General features: G+C 33.9%; 1 protein-coding gene across 3 annotated transcripts in view; it reads left to right on the top strand.

Annotated features, from left to right (window-relative positions):
* The window catches only part of NLGN4X (neuroligin 4 X-linked), a 159,686-nt gene that overhangs the window by 92,927 nt on the left and 52,323 nt on the right, over positions 1 to 14,436 (top strand). For 2 of the 3 annotated variants that reach the window (XM_005487531.4, XM_074535978.1), the window contains exons 4-5: positions 927 to 986; positions 4,502 to 4,654. In XM_005487531.4, coding sequence (XP_005487588.1) covers positions 927 to 986; positions 4,502 to 4,654 — 213 coding nt within the window. The remainder of the gene's footprint in view (positions 1 to 926; positions 987 to 4,501; positions 4,655 to 14,436) is intronic. The other variant, XM_005487533.4, reaches the window with a different exon arrangement.

Raw genomic sequence — 14,436 nt, 5'->3', positions numbered from 1 at the left:
AACTATGTTCATTTCCTCTTGCTCCCATAAGTACAGGCTGTGACCCGTATGAGCATAAATGTTTGTGTGTGTGTGCCTGTGTGTGTGTGCATGTGTACACCTCAAAAGTATTTTAAGAAAGCATGTTGAATATAAATTAAAGCATATTCTTCCCTAAATCTTCTAATAAAGAAATGCAAGTTCTTTATCATGGTAAGTAAATGTTTTCAGTCAATTTCTAGGTTTTTCTAAAGAGCATGAGATGAGGTATATTTTCAACAAAGGCTGGTTTTGGATCAATTTCATGAGTAGACATTGACTCAACTCTGTTTCACTTTTGTTTACAGCCTTCTTTTAAACATCTTTTTTGCTCATATGGAAAACAAGATTAATTTCTAAGGAGGCCTTTATGTTTTGTCTTGGTCAAATCAAGTTGTGTAAAACTCAAACAATCATTTTATTTGCATTATTTCCATCCAAAATTCAACTTGTGGCTATTTCTTAATAAATTGTAATGACAACGAATAAAATGTTAAGTTATTGAAGAAAGTAACTCAAGGCATTATTTCCTTAAGGTTACAGAACAGAATAAATAAAATTGCATTTCTTATGTAAAACATAAATTTGTAATTTTTAACATACTTTTTTGGTTTATATTATTCTTTTTTAATAGCACATTAATTTTATTTTTTTTGAAGAAATCACTTTTAACTAAAGTACTGCATTATCACAGAATATGATACATTTTTTCAAATATTTTCAATTTGTTCTTCTTGACATTTTATGTTTATGTGCAGTTTGCATCTTTTTTGTTTTTCAATTTCAAATGTAACAGATTTTGACATTTTTGTTACATTTTTTGTACTAGTGGTTTTTTTTCTTTTTGAGAACCTGCTGGTTTTGAATTCTCTTTTTTCCCTTTATTCTCCTCCTCAATATGAACCCAGGAGCCAACACAAAGAAAAGCGCAGATGATATAACCAGTAATGATCGTGGTGAAGATGAAGGTATTTTTTGTTTTTTCAAAGCCTGACCCTGATGCATGAACATAAACTTTTCAATTTTTGTTATAATAAGAATGATTATTGTTATTATTATTGCTGTTATTTCAACATGATTTTTAGTCCCTTATTTGCAGAAGCTCACATCAGTGTGCTTCTTTATTTTCTTCTTTAGAATTTGCTTTGATTGTTTTTCTTTTTAAAATCTAAATTAGCATATAGATGACTGCAGTTCCTCCGTGACATAGGTGTAAAATTTATTCCTAAATATGTGTGAAGTGAGTAACATAAATGTTATTTGAAACCACATATTTTTCCCCTCTATTCTTTCTTTAGGTTGAGAAAATGGAATTTAAAAACATGCATGTGCTCTTTTCCCTCCTACACATTTTATATATTCACTTGTTTGAAATTCATGAAAAAACTCACATATATCCTTCCTTTCACTTCAACTGTTTCCCCAGTGCACATGCTGTACATTGATACAGTTGAATTGTGCTTTGTCTTTGCTATTTTTATTTACTTATTTATATTTTTTTCTCACAGGATGTGGTTTATTTCAGGACACAAAAATAAAGGAAGCTGTTGATGTTGCTTTATTGTGTTTTTCCTGTAATCAGCTAGCCTCTGAAACGCATTCATTCAGACTCTGACCACATTCCCACTGAAATCAGTAACAATCATTTTCATTGACTTCTTTCAAAGTTGCACTGGGTTTCCTGAAAGGAAATGCTAAAAGTTCACAGTGAAATACCCCAAAAAAGTTTTAGATGGAAACGAATTTTTTTCTTGCCTTGACGCAACAAATCTATTTAGGATGCACCAAAATAGAAAGAAGTCATGAAACCTTCCTCTAGTCTCACCTTTCCTTTTTATTAAAGTTACATTGTCAGCTTACATGTATTTACCAAATAAAGAAAAAAACATTTTCACATTAAATGAGAAGAAAAAAATCCTGGATAATTTGTTGGTCTGGCTTCAAAGCAACATCTTTACTAATCCTCTCAGGCTTGGCCAATCCAAAGTGTTATTCCATGTCTTTTTTCCTGTTTTTTTTTTTTCCCCATCTGACATAATTCAAATTACTTGGAAACATATGTCCTCTCTATTTCCCTTAAAATCATACACACTGCAGTGAGGGTACTATCACCTCTTTTCCTGGGAGTTCAGGCTATTGTAGCTACTCTGTCTGTAAATAAAATACCATAATAAAACCCTCAGGTCTTTGATTCACTCTGATTGCCCTCTACTCCACTACCTTCACTGCTGAATTACACTTTTTCTTACAACAGAGAAATACTGTGCAGAGTACTCTAGAATTACTCTGTTGCTTTCTGATTATCAGTTTCCTATTTCTGTGCAACACAGGCTTTTTTCAAACTATGGTATTATAATTTCTATACCAAATTCTGAAGTTGATTTTAAAGTTAAGGACAAATGACAGACAAAATCAAAGTTGCTTTAAAGATAAATACTAGATTATGAACACATAATTATTCAACCTTTTTAAAAATTTATAAAATGTTAGGATTTCATGATTAACAAAGGTATTCATTTTAGATCTAAGCATCTAAGCATAAAGCATTAAGCTAATTTCCTTTATATTGAAAATAATAATGTTCACATTGAAGAGGAAACCTTCTATTGACTTCATCAGTGAAAGATTCAACCCTGAGGTAGAATAAAGTAATAAGAAAAGATTAAATGCAAACAAATAATGCCATGAGATTTTAGGGAGAGAAGGGAAAGGTAATTCAGCAACACGAATAATTATGTTAAATAATTGCTGCTTTCAGGTTCTTTGAGATCTTAGCTGTGCCTTCAGAGAAGAAGCAATTTTATATACTTTGCTGGAAATGCTGACAATAAAAAAAAAAATAGATCGACTAGAATGCACCTCATTGCTTTAAATGATCTATTTAATTGCTGTACTACTCTTATAGTCACAACAATTAAAAAGATCTTATTACAAAAACTTTTGTTCTGCTGCTCAAGTACGACATATAAAATACAACATGTAAGGATATATCTTTTCCTGGAAAGGAGGCAGAATCAATGACAAGCCTTAAACTCCGACAAGTGGACAGATGTACATTGCAGCCTGGACATTCCTGAACTCAGCTGAAAATTTGTCGTATTTAAGGTGTACTCAGGAGTAAAGCAAAAGTGGGACACAAGAATAGGATAGTCAAAATTTACGTTTAAATATGCTCTAATTAATTCCACATATATAAAACACTGACTATCTGGTACCTCATTGGCAATCACATTTTTTATCTCAGTATTTCCTAATCTGCCTGAGGTGAGGGAGGATGTTTGGAAGCTTTTCAAATGTAGATCCCTCACCTGTAGGTATTTAGCTCATCTTTTCCTTTGTCCACCTTCCTTCTCCACTCTTCAACATATGCATAGCCAAAAGATTTTTTGCAAAACCTGGTTGAATAATCAGAGGCTCTGCTTTTTCTTGTATGTTGTGCTGTATACTTGCAAGAAGTGCTCTGATTCCATGCAGATAGACTGAATTATTTATAGAAGATTTGTACATGGTAGCTTTCTGAATAGCCTTCTACCTCATAGAGGAGCTTAACCTCTCTTCACACTGTTTTGTAGTGAACATAAATTTCAGATTTAGGTATTCTGAATTATCACTGGCATCAAGAGCTGAACTTTTTAGATTAACCTTCTCCCAAATATACCCCAATCACTGATAAGCACATCTTTATAACTCACTATTACATATGTAATATCAATTTCATTTAACTTTCTTTTAGAATTTTTTAAAGTTTTGTCAATTTCATTGAACTTTCTTTTAAAGACCCAGCTGTTTATTTTTTTTAAAGTAGCCAGCAATTTTCTACCTATACAAAAGGTCATCCATTAACTCAAGGTTGTTCTTTGAGGCTTAGCTGCTACTAGACCAGGAAAAGTGCAACATAAAATACATAATTTGATTTAAATACAAAAAATGTGTGCCATAAATTTACATAAATTCTCTCTGTTAACTCCAAGGCTGTTTAAAAGAAAGAACAGTCTGCTATGTTTTCTTCCACCAGAACAGTTAGAGTTTTTGCATTATCTCTTACTGAACTATTGGGAGTGCAATTTCAATAATTATGTCCCACAAGAAATGGGAAAGTATGGATCATTACTATAATTATATTATTAGATGCACAGATATTTCTAAATTGGTATATTTTTGAAACTGAGTATTCTAAAGAAACCAAGATTATTTCATAATTTGGTTTTTTAGGCTTTAAGACATTTCCATTAAAACTAAATTTCCTGTAATACTGAATGCATTAGAAGTGAGACCATTTTAGAGGAAATAGTATTTAAAATTTCAAATTATAAATATTAGGCTTGTAGGATGGTCCTGAAATGTGTAAGCTAGTGAGTGTAGGGGTGATGACATTGAAAACATAAGTAATTAAGACTATTGTAAGCACTATTAAAAATTGTTAATGCCATTTTCCTTATGTTTTTATTGCTTTATTGTGTTTTCCTTACTTGAATTTTTTCAGACATTCATGATCAGAACAGCAAGAAACCTGTTATGGTCTACATCCATGGTGGATCTTACATGGAGGGTACTGGAAATATGATCGATGGCAGCATTCTCGCAAGTTATGGAAATGTCATTGTTATCACTATCAATTACAGGCTGGGGGTTTTAGGTAAGTGACTCTTTTCTTCACAGAAATATTTTCACAGAAATATTTGATTGCTGAATTTTTCCACTGATCAATCATAGATATTTGGCTCAGTCAACAATCTCAATGATGGATTTTGAATTCTGTCCATTTTTTAATGGAAACTAAGCTAAACTACATTATTTTTGACAACTGCCTTCACCTTAAAAAGAAATGGACTGGAAATGTATAATGTTTTGATAACTGGTATATTTTTCTTAAATAATTTCTATTCCATGTTTAAAACAAAAAGAAGAAGAAAGTCAATCAAGAATGAGTCCTCACGGTTTTAAAACAGTTGGCAATGGCAAGAAGAAGGAAAGTGTTACTATATATCTGTATTTACTAATTTTATGTGCCAACTGGTTTTTAGAGATACATACAAAAATAAAGGCCATATACACTGATGGAATTTGTGTTGTGGGTAATAAGCAATCAAGGGGTTTTAAGGAGTACAGTGACATTATCTTCAAAAAGATAAGAAACTCCATAATCATGGTGCATAGCATGTACCAAACTTTTGTTCAAAATAAGGTTTATTTATTTTTTGAGGTTCCGCTTTTCCATAGAAAAAAATAAAATCTAAAAAATGACAGAAAATGGCAGACATTAGAAATATTTGTTATCTTAGTGAAAAAGCTTAGAGTTTATATAGAACAGAATACAAAATGCTCAAAAGCTCATATTTCTGGCATTTTAGATACACAGGCTAAAATACAGTAATTTTGTTTGTGTGTCTTTTTACAAGGACTTTTGATCTTGTTTTTCCTAATAGCAAAGCTGATCTATTTTCATAGTAGATACTGATTTGGAACACAGAAGTCTTCTCTTGCTATCTGTTCATGCTGTTCATGTTTTTCAACAACTTAATAATTCATCGGAGTACTGAGATTTCTTTTTGTCTCTGATTTTGGTTATTCATTAAATAGAAAAGACTATTTTTTTCTATGATTGAAAGAGATTTAAATTTAAAGCCAGAAATATAAAAAGATATCTTGGTATATTTATGCATGCAGTATTGGTACTCAGAAACACCCAAACAAACAAACAAAAAACAAACAAAAAACCAACCAACCAACCAAACAAAAGGACAAAAAAGGAAGAACTGAAGACACAAGAAAACAAATTGCAGTTTTGGTTTTTGTCAAACAACATATATAGCCAGAATCTTGGTAGGTTTTCATCTGTAAAAAAGATTATTTAATGCATCTCTTTAAAAAGTTTTCTCTTGGTTTCTTACAACTAACATTGTTGAAGGATACAGATGAGTGTAAACGACTATAAGTGGTTTAAAATGTTTCATTGCCTCTCTGTATTTTATAAATCTAAAGGGAAAAGTGCAATATTTTCATTGGTGAACTCCTATTTTATGTATTTAAATTGAAAACAAAAAAAAAAGAAGAAAGAGTCAGAATGCTATTTTTTTTAATTGTGCAATTCAGGCAAAAAGGCACAAAACAGGGACATTTATAGGAGAAAGAGAAAAGTAACAGTGGTCAGGATTTTAAATGGATTAGGAAAAATACATATGTGTATTGACATTAAATACTGCTTCTCAACAGTGGGAAATGTAACTTTCAAGACACTGTGGAATTTCTTCTTTATTACAAAAGTCTATGTTTGAATTAGAAAAACAGAAGATATTCAGAAAATGTGTATACACTTAAAAATCAGAGGAGATCTGTTTTATGAATATATTTGCATTTTTTTCCTCCTGGGTAAAATGTAAATGTGATCATTGAGAGCTCATTGGGCTCTCCCTGGACATTGGAAGATATTAGGTGAATTACATGTCTTTTTTGCTTGTTTCATGAGTTTAAAAAGAAAGCACAAATGTCTTCAGAAAAACAGCCACGTGTAAAACAAACATGACTATTCATAAGAGTGTAAAAAGTAGTGTCATTTTATCATATATGGTTTCAATACTAACAAAATTTGTATCCCTTTCTTCTAGTCTGGGTTACTGGAGGTCCTATTTCTGTAAATCTGGTGTGTTTCAATGGTGTTTGATTTGTAAGTGCATACACAAAGTCACATACAAACCTGTTGTTAATGACAGAGATGTGTAATTCTATCACTATTATCTCACCCTGTAAGGAAGGAATAGACATCTAATTGATCACAGTGCTGAATTGCTGGAGATGCTAAATTCCTCTGGAAAATTCTTTTGAATGGACATGAATACTGGATCTTATACTGTCCATAAATGTTAGTACTGTTCTTGAGGCACATTAAATTATTTTTCTTTTGGTCTGTAGTGTGTCATTAATAGCAGCGGATAGAAAAAGTATTAGGGCCACACAGATAACCACTGGATGATCTTACTCAGACAGATCATAGAACTAAGAAAAGGTTTGGGTTCAAAAGAACCTTCCAAGACCATCCAGTCCAACCCTGAAGCCATGGGGAGGGATATTGGTTACATCAGGTAGCTCAAAGCTCAATCCAACCTGAGCTTGAACATTTCCAACAATGAAGCATCCATAACTTCTCTAGGCTACCTGTTCCAGTGTCTCCCCACCCTCATAATAATTTTTTTTTTCCCCCCTGTCCTGCCACTGTAGGCCTGCTTAAACATTTATCCATCTTTCTTGTGAACACCCTTCATATATTTCAAGGCTCCAATAAGGTCTCCTAGAAGCATTTTCTTCTCCAGATTGAACGGTCTCAGTTAAGCTTTTCTGACCATTTCTGTGGCCCTCCTCTGGACCTTCCTTAACAGATCCGTGGCTTTCTTGTTCTGGGGTCCCCAGAAGTGGATGCAGCACTCCAGGTGAGGCCCTACAAGACCAGAGTAGAGGGACAGGATCACGTCCATCACTGCTGGCCAAACTGTTTTTGATGCAGCCCAGGATGTGGTTATTTTTCTGCACTGCAAGTGCATATTGCTGTCTCTTGTCCAGTTATTTTCATCCACCATTATCCCTAAGTCATCTCATTCATCTGTCTGTAAAATGCTGGAGTTTCTTCCACTTGCACTTGGCTTTCTTGATCTCAAGGTTCCCACTGGTCCAGTTTTCAAGCCTTTCAAACTCCTTCTGCATGGCATCCCTTCTCTCTAGTAAATCAAGTACAATACTCATCTTTGTGAAGTCCACACGCTTCCTGATGGTGCACTTAATCCCAGTATGTCCTTAATGAAGGTATTAAATGGTATTGGTCCCAGTGTGAACCCTAAGGGAGACCACTGATTATTACTTTGCACTTGGATATTTAGTTGTTGACTGCAACTTTTGGCCATTCAGCCAGTTCATTATCCATCCAACAGTCTATCCAAAAAATTAATATTTCTTTAATTTATTGTCAAGAATGTTATAGGGGATTTTAAAAAATTTCTTAAAAGCATCCAGGCAGATAACATCCAGTCAATAACATTGATTGTTCTTTGCTTGCTACTGATGGAGTCACATTATTGTATATGGCCTGTCATTATTGTAGCTAAGCCAGACACAACTTGCCCTTGGTGAAGCCATGATGCTGTCTGTATTCGTGTTTTTGTCTTGCATATGCTTCAGTATAGCTTCCATAGGGATCTGTTCTGTGATCTTATTGGGCATGGAGGGGAAGCTGACTGGTCAGTACTTCCCAGGATCCCCCTAAGTATCCTTCTTAAAACAGATGTGATATCCCCTCAGTCATTGGGGCCTTCCTCAGATTCTCTGGTTTTTCCAATATGGTGGAAATTGGCTTAGTGTCTGCATCTTTTATTTCCCTCAAGAGTTTTTATTGGATCCAATGGACTTCTGTATGCTCAGGTTCCTCAGGTGATCTGAAAACTGATCTACTACAATGGTGGAGACTTCATTCCCCCAATCTCTGCCTGAAAATTTGAGGATTTGACAGAAAGGAGGAAGAGAGATTGCCCGTGAAAACTGAGGAGCAAAAAAAATGTTTTAATAGCTCAAACTTCATCATGGCATTTTTCCATAGTTCTCTTTTATTATTTATTGTGGGAAATACATCTTCCTTTTCTGAGCAACATATCTGTAAAAGCCCTTCTAGCCAGTCTTCATATTCCTTGCCTAATTCATCTCCGGCTGCACCTTAGTTTTTCTAATCCCATCCCTACATATCTGGACAGCATCTTTATCTTCTTCTTAGGATATATGTCCCTGTTTCCACTTCCCCAAAGTATGCCTACAATCAAGAAATTAAAAATTCTGGCCTAAAGTAAATGAAAAGACAGACGTCTGAGTCAGAAAAGACACTTTTTTAATGTAGATGTAACACCATGACATTCAGAGCTATAAAACATTTTTAACTAAATCATAGAGACAAATATTTTCATGTCTATCTTTTCTCCTTGCATACGGGTAAAATATAATCTTTAGATTGTGCACTGAACAATATGCATCTGTAACTCCAAAAATACCTCCTGTCTTAGAGGACTGCAGAGATGCTCTGGGAATAATTTCCTCACCTCTCTCTCTCTAAGTAAACATGCCAAAATAGCAGACAGATTAGCCCAAGGCTTTCCAACATTTCAATTCTCTCTCACTCCTTTGAGTTCTAGAATTTCCTCTAATTTATAGATCCCCAACAATGCATGCAGGAATAATATGAGTTGTTATTTAGATGGCCATATTTTCCCTTTATGTATAAACATGCATTTATCAAAATGCATTTCATGGATAGGATACTTTTGGGACAATAAAAAAAATTATATTTGCCTTCTACTTATTGTAGTGTGCACTGTTTGAGGGGTGCCGTGGTGCTGATTTTAATCATTTGTGTTCTTCAAGGCTTGTGAGGATGCTGCCTCTGCCCTGCTAGGCAGTTTCTGTTTTTACTCATACCTCACCACAGTGATGACTGAAGATGCTACTGGAGCTACAGGAAGCTGCTAAGTTGTCCCAGTGTGAGGCAGTGTTCCTGTGTACTGAAAAAATCAATACTGTAAAATACAGAAGTACTAAATCCCATGGTGGTCCCCAACCCTCACTACATGCTTTGAGCATTGTGTAACTTTTTATTATACATGTAAGGTTTTCAAAAACTGAGTTGAATTTTCAAAATTCCAAAGCTATTTGGAGAGTTATCTATCAAAAATAATAGAAATTTATGAGAGTGGGAGGAAAAATAGATATCCTAATTAAAAGTGTGCTGTAGTGTTACCAGATATTGAATGGTTTGAATAAGCTGGCTCACTCAATCTAGATACTGCTCAATTCCTCTTTATTGTCTACATTCTTAGTCTTTTTGGATATGCTTTTAGAAGTAGCAACGTCTTTCCAACACAGCTATAAGCACTCTTTTAGTGCCTTTTCCAGGATTATGTTGGCAGGAAAAATACAAAAGAGGGATTTATGTTTAGTGTTGTTTTACAGAGACATGACCTGAATCATCCATCTCATGGTGATATTTCAATCTGTGGAATCTCTGTTTAGATTGTATAACAGCAGAAAGTACACCTGACAACTCACTCTCCCTAAAAAAAAAAAAAAAAAAAAAAAATCCAAAACCAAAACAAAACCTCAAAACAATAAAATCAAAGTCCTATAGCACTATTTTATACAGTTAAATTCAATCACAGTGTTACACATTTTCAAGAAAAAAAAATCTTAAACAATTGTCTAAAAAGTTGCCATATTCAAAGAGGAATGTTCTTGTGTGACAAAACCAGAGATGATTTCCAGAAATATGTATCAGTCATTTGGAAGCCAGAATCTTACTACAGAAAAACAAGAAATGCAAAAGCTGAGATAAATTCTAGAAACATGAATGAGATATTTTGGAAGGCAGAGCTAACTGAAATATCTACTGCAATAAAATGAGACACACTAAGAGTTCAGAACTGTAAAATTGAATTAGCATTTCCAAGACCCCTTGCAATTTTCTTCCTCTTAGAATTTTAAATCATGCAGATAAGAATAGACTATCTCTCATCTATCTGCCTTTTTGGCAATGAGCACCCATTTTAAATACTCTGTCTGAAAAGTCTGGACCTCCTTTTAGCTGAAATTAGAACCACATGCAATTATAATCTCTATAAGTAATCATATTAGACAGTGAAATATAAATCAAGTTTGCAAGGAAGCTCCATATATCTTCAAGTTAGTGAGAACCTGAGCTTGTTCTATTTCACTGGATTCCTGTTGTGCAAGTTACAGTGCTGAGAAAGTGTACGTTTTAAATGACCTGCTTAGGATTTTACTGATTGTTATAGGTCCATTCCAGCTGAGCTGCATGGTGTTCTATTCTATTCTATTCTATTCTATTCTATTCTATTCTATTCTATTCTATTCTATTCTATTCTATTCTATTCTATTCCATTCCATTCCATTCCATTCCATTCCATCCTATCCTATCCTATCCTATCCTATCCTATCCTATCCTATCCTATCCTATCCTATCCTATCCTATTTGATTACTCCCATTCAACAGTAATCAAATAAAGCAAGCAGTATGGGACCCCATGGGCCAGATTCTTGTGTACTCTACAAGATATTGAACTTTACCTTGAATAGTGTAATTGCTGCACAGAATAACTCTGTATTTTTAATATTGATATACAGATATCTGTTCCCCTTGTGCCTCTGGACAGCCCTCTCTACCTCCAGTGTGTGTGATTCCATTAGTACAGGAAACTTAAGGTGGTCTCCTGGTAGAAAAGGCCAGAGGTAATAAAACCAGGAGCTGGAGTGTGCTAAGTAAATCAATTTCATGCTTAAACAGAAAGGAGGCTTATTTAGACTCATTAAGGTTACTGTGACTGTTTTTGTTGTTGAAGCCAATACAAACTTCTCTGCATTGCCTCACTCACATCTCTAAGCTTCATGCAGATTTCCTGGCCAGTTTGGTCTCTCATGTTTCTTCTCAGCTGGCTAACAGTTTGTTAGCTAATGTCAGTTTTCAAAGCTGATTTTCTAGTTCAGTGTAATTCCTAATTTCCCAGAATGACACCTGTTAATCTCACTGCTATTAACATATTTTTGTAAACATTGCAAAGATGATCATTAATTCTTTTATTTTTTCTTTTGGTAAAACTTACATTTTTCCTATATTTTAATTATATTATTACAGTCACAGAAATTGCGTTTGTGCAAATGCACCTCATGAGCTCTATCTACATACTATTTGATTTAGACTCTTCCATTTCAAATATCAGAAACAACAAATGATAAGTAACAGTGTCATCAGAAGCTATGTGTAGACTCATAGAGCTTCTAAAATTAGGTATGTTGTTTGTTGAAATGTAATTGCCAAAAATGAAATTTAGCAAGAAACTTTTGACAGAGAGTTCCTTTTACCTAAAAGTAACAGAATCCAATTTCTCCAGGCTTGATGGATTGACTCAGTTGACTATGACAATAGATCACGGTCTTATAAAATAATTTTTATCGTAGTCTAGATAGTATAACAGATCAAAAACCTACAAGACAGTGTAAAAGGACCCTTTGAGCCTGATCTGTGAGCCAGTTCCTAACCCAATGCATGATGTGTTTACCCAGCAGTGTGCAGGACATATTATCCAGAAAGATACTGTGAGAGACATGCTTTTAATACTATTATGAAGATTCTGGCTGACTAAAAGAAATGCATGTTAAATCTATCATTTTGTAGGAGATGATATTTTATACAGAAATTAGAAGGGGAAAAAAAAGAAAAAGAAAAAAACCTGTAATTTAATCTAACCACCCCTTGGAAATGAGCTTGTTAACACATTCAGAATGGCAATAGTGTGTGTGTGAGGTAAATGTCTTTACATTGTTCACAAGGTGACAGGGGAGCATTTTGCAGTGGTTAAAAGAGTTAAAAGATGCAGGATTTCACCAGCTCTTGGAAGGACAGCAAAATAGCCACATTTTTCCCTGAATTATTTTATACCTTCCACATAATTCCTTGCAATTAGAGCCTCGCACACACTGAAGGATTAAAACACCTTTACTGCTTTACAAAACCTGTTCACACAGTATATGAATATACTGCATAGAGAGCTAAAACATACTTCCAGTGTGATTTTGGAGTTTGCATTTTAGAACAGATGGATTTTTTTTTTTACTTTAATATCTCCAAAAGCCTCTGTAAAATATATGAAAATATTGACTGAATAAAGCTTTGTGGTGATGGATGTTAAGTGTATTCTTCAATAGATATCTGCAGGTAGAGGTTAGCAGCTGAGAAAGGCTATCCATTTTCATCTCTTCACTTCTGCTTTCTAATTGAAAATTATGGTTTCCATTTAGGAAATCAAAATAATGTGTCCTTTTGGCTTTCATTGGTGTCAAGTCTCCTGTGATAGCTCTTGTTCATTTGAAGCTCACATTGATTAGGAGAAAGCATAACAGTACTGGATGCAATAAAATTACTGTTGAAAAAGTGAGAAGGACAAAATGATTTAAGAATTGTCCATTTTTCTGCTCCCCATTTTCACATCATCTGTGGATTGCATTATGTATGTTTCCTAAAACCCGCCACTTTGGGATCTGGGAAAAGGTAAAATAAATAAATACTTATACTTCTGAAGAATTTTAGAGACAAGAATAAAACCAGGAGGTACCTAAGTTTTGTCACTCATACAATCATAATTTGCATAAAGTCAGATCTTAGCCATGTAAAGAAACAAAACCAATTTCTGTAAATATAATGAAAAAGTTTGAGTCTTCATTTCTGCTAGAAATGTAAATCAATGTTTAATACTTCCTCAGCTGTGTGACTCCTTTTGAAACAATTTCAGTATGATTTTTTTATATTTCACTTCTGTTCCATGTAAAACAAGTTGTTGGATTGTAAATATTTGTGCTCCTTGAAAATATTTCCACATTTTATAAGCAAGTGGGTATCTAACTGCATTATGTCTCTGTTATAATCTCATCTCTAATGACTAGTTGTGTTTCTATCAGATGATATTTCAGTCAAATAAGAAGGTAACAAGTAATACATTGATTTACAGAGATTGTCTAGCCCACAGACAAGTTATCACATTGATACTGAATAGTCATAGGAAAAATTTCATGCCTTTATACTTTCAGTGGGATTGCCTTAGTCCCCTGTAAGACATAATCAGTGAACATTTTCTTCTATTGAGAATCTTTCAGGGAGAAATACTGTCATTAAAACTTTATATTGTTGATACGGATGACTTAGCTGCTGAAAACTTCTAAGAGATTTGACTGTAAAACTCCTTAACTTCTGTCTAGTTTTCCTTTTACCAGAAAATATTGAGAGAATTCCTGTTTCTTGGACATAGGGGTAACAAACCAAACCAGCAACCAAAAAAATGCCACACTTTCTGCCTGCTGTTTTTATGTTACTGTGGGAAGTAGGAGAATTCAAACACATTCTGCCCTAGATTGTTAATTGTTTTAAATCAAGGACTTGGATTAGTCCTTGATAAAAATACAAGGAATTCAGTTCTGAATATTCTTGAATAAAGGGTAGCTTACAGATGTTATACTCCCAAAATAGAAGAGAGAAAAAGCTATGACTCATAAGGTCCTAATTTCATCTTTACTCTTCCCTTGCTCTCGGGAGAAATTACATTGCTTCAATTGATGACTTCTCAAAGAAGAAAAAGATTTCTCTTTTCTGCTAATGTGCATTACAGAGTGATAAAAAAAATAAGTTTTTTTCATAGCAATGGAGTGACTGGAGAATAATTGTTTTTTTCTATACGACCACAACCAGGAGCTCATGGCACTTTCTATCTCCTTATGTATATGCACATGGTCTCTGCAATGCTAGACTCAAGATTGTTGCTTTCTGAAATGGTCTTAATTTTCAAATGCTGTGAATCTGTTCTTAAAGAAGGAATATTTCAATCACTT

Source organism: Zonotrichia albicollis, chromosome 2, assembly GCF_047830755.1.
Source record: "Zonotrichia albicollis isolate bZonAlb1 chromosome 2, bZonAlb1.hap1, whole genome shotgun sequence".
NCBI classification, from domain to species: Eukaryota; Metazoa; Chordata; class Aves; order Passeriformes; family Passerellidae; genus Zonotrichia; species Zonotrichia albicollis.
The sequence above is the reverse complement of the archived record's forward strand: the minus strand, read 5'-3'. Positions and strand labels throughout refer to the sequence as shown.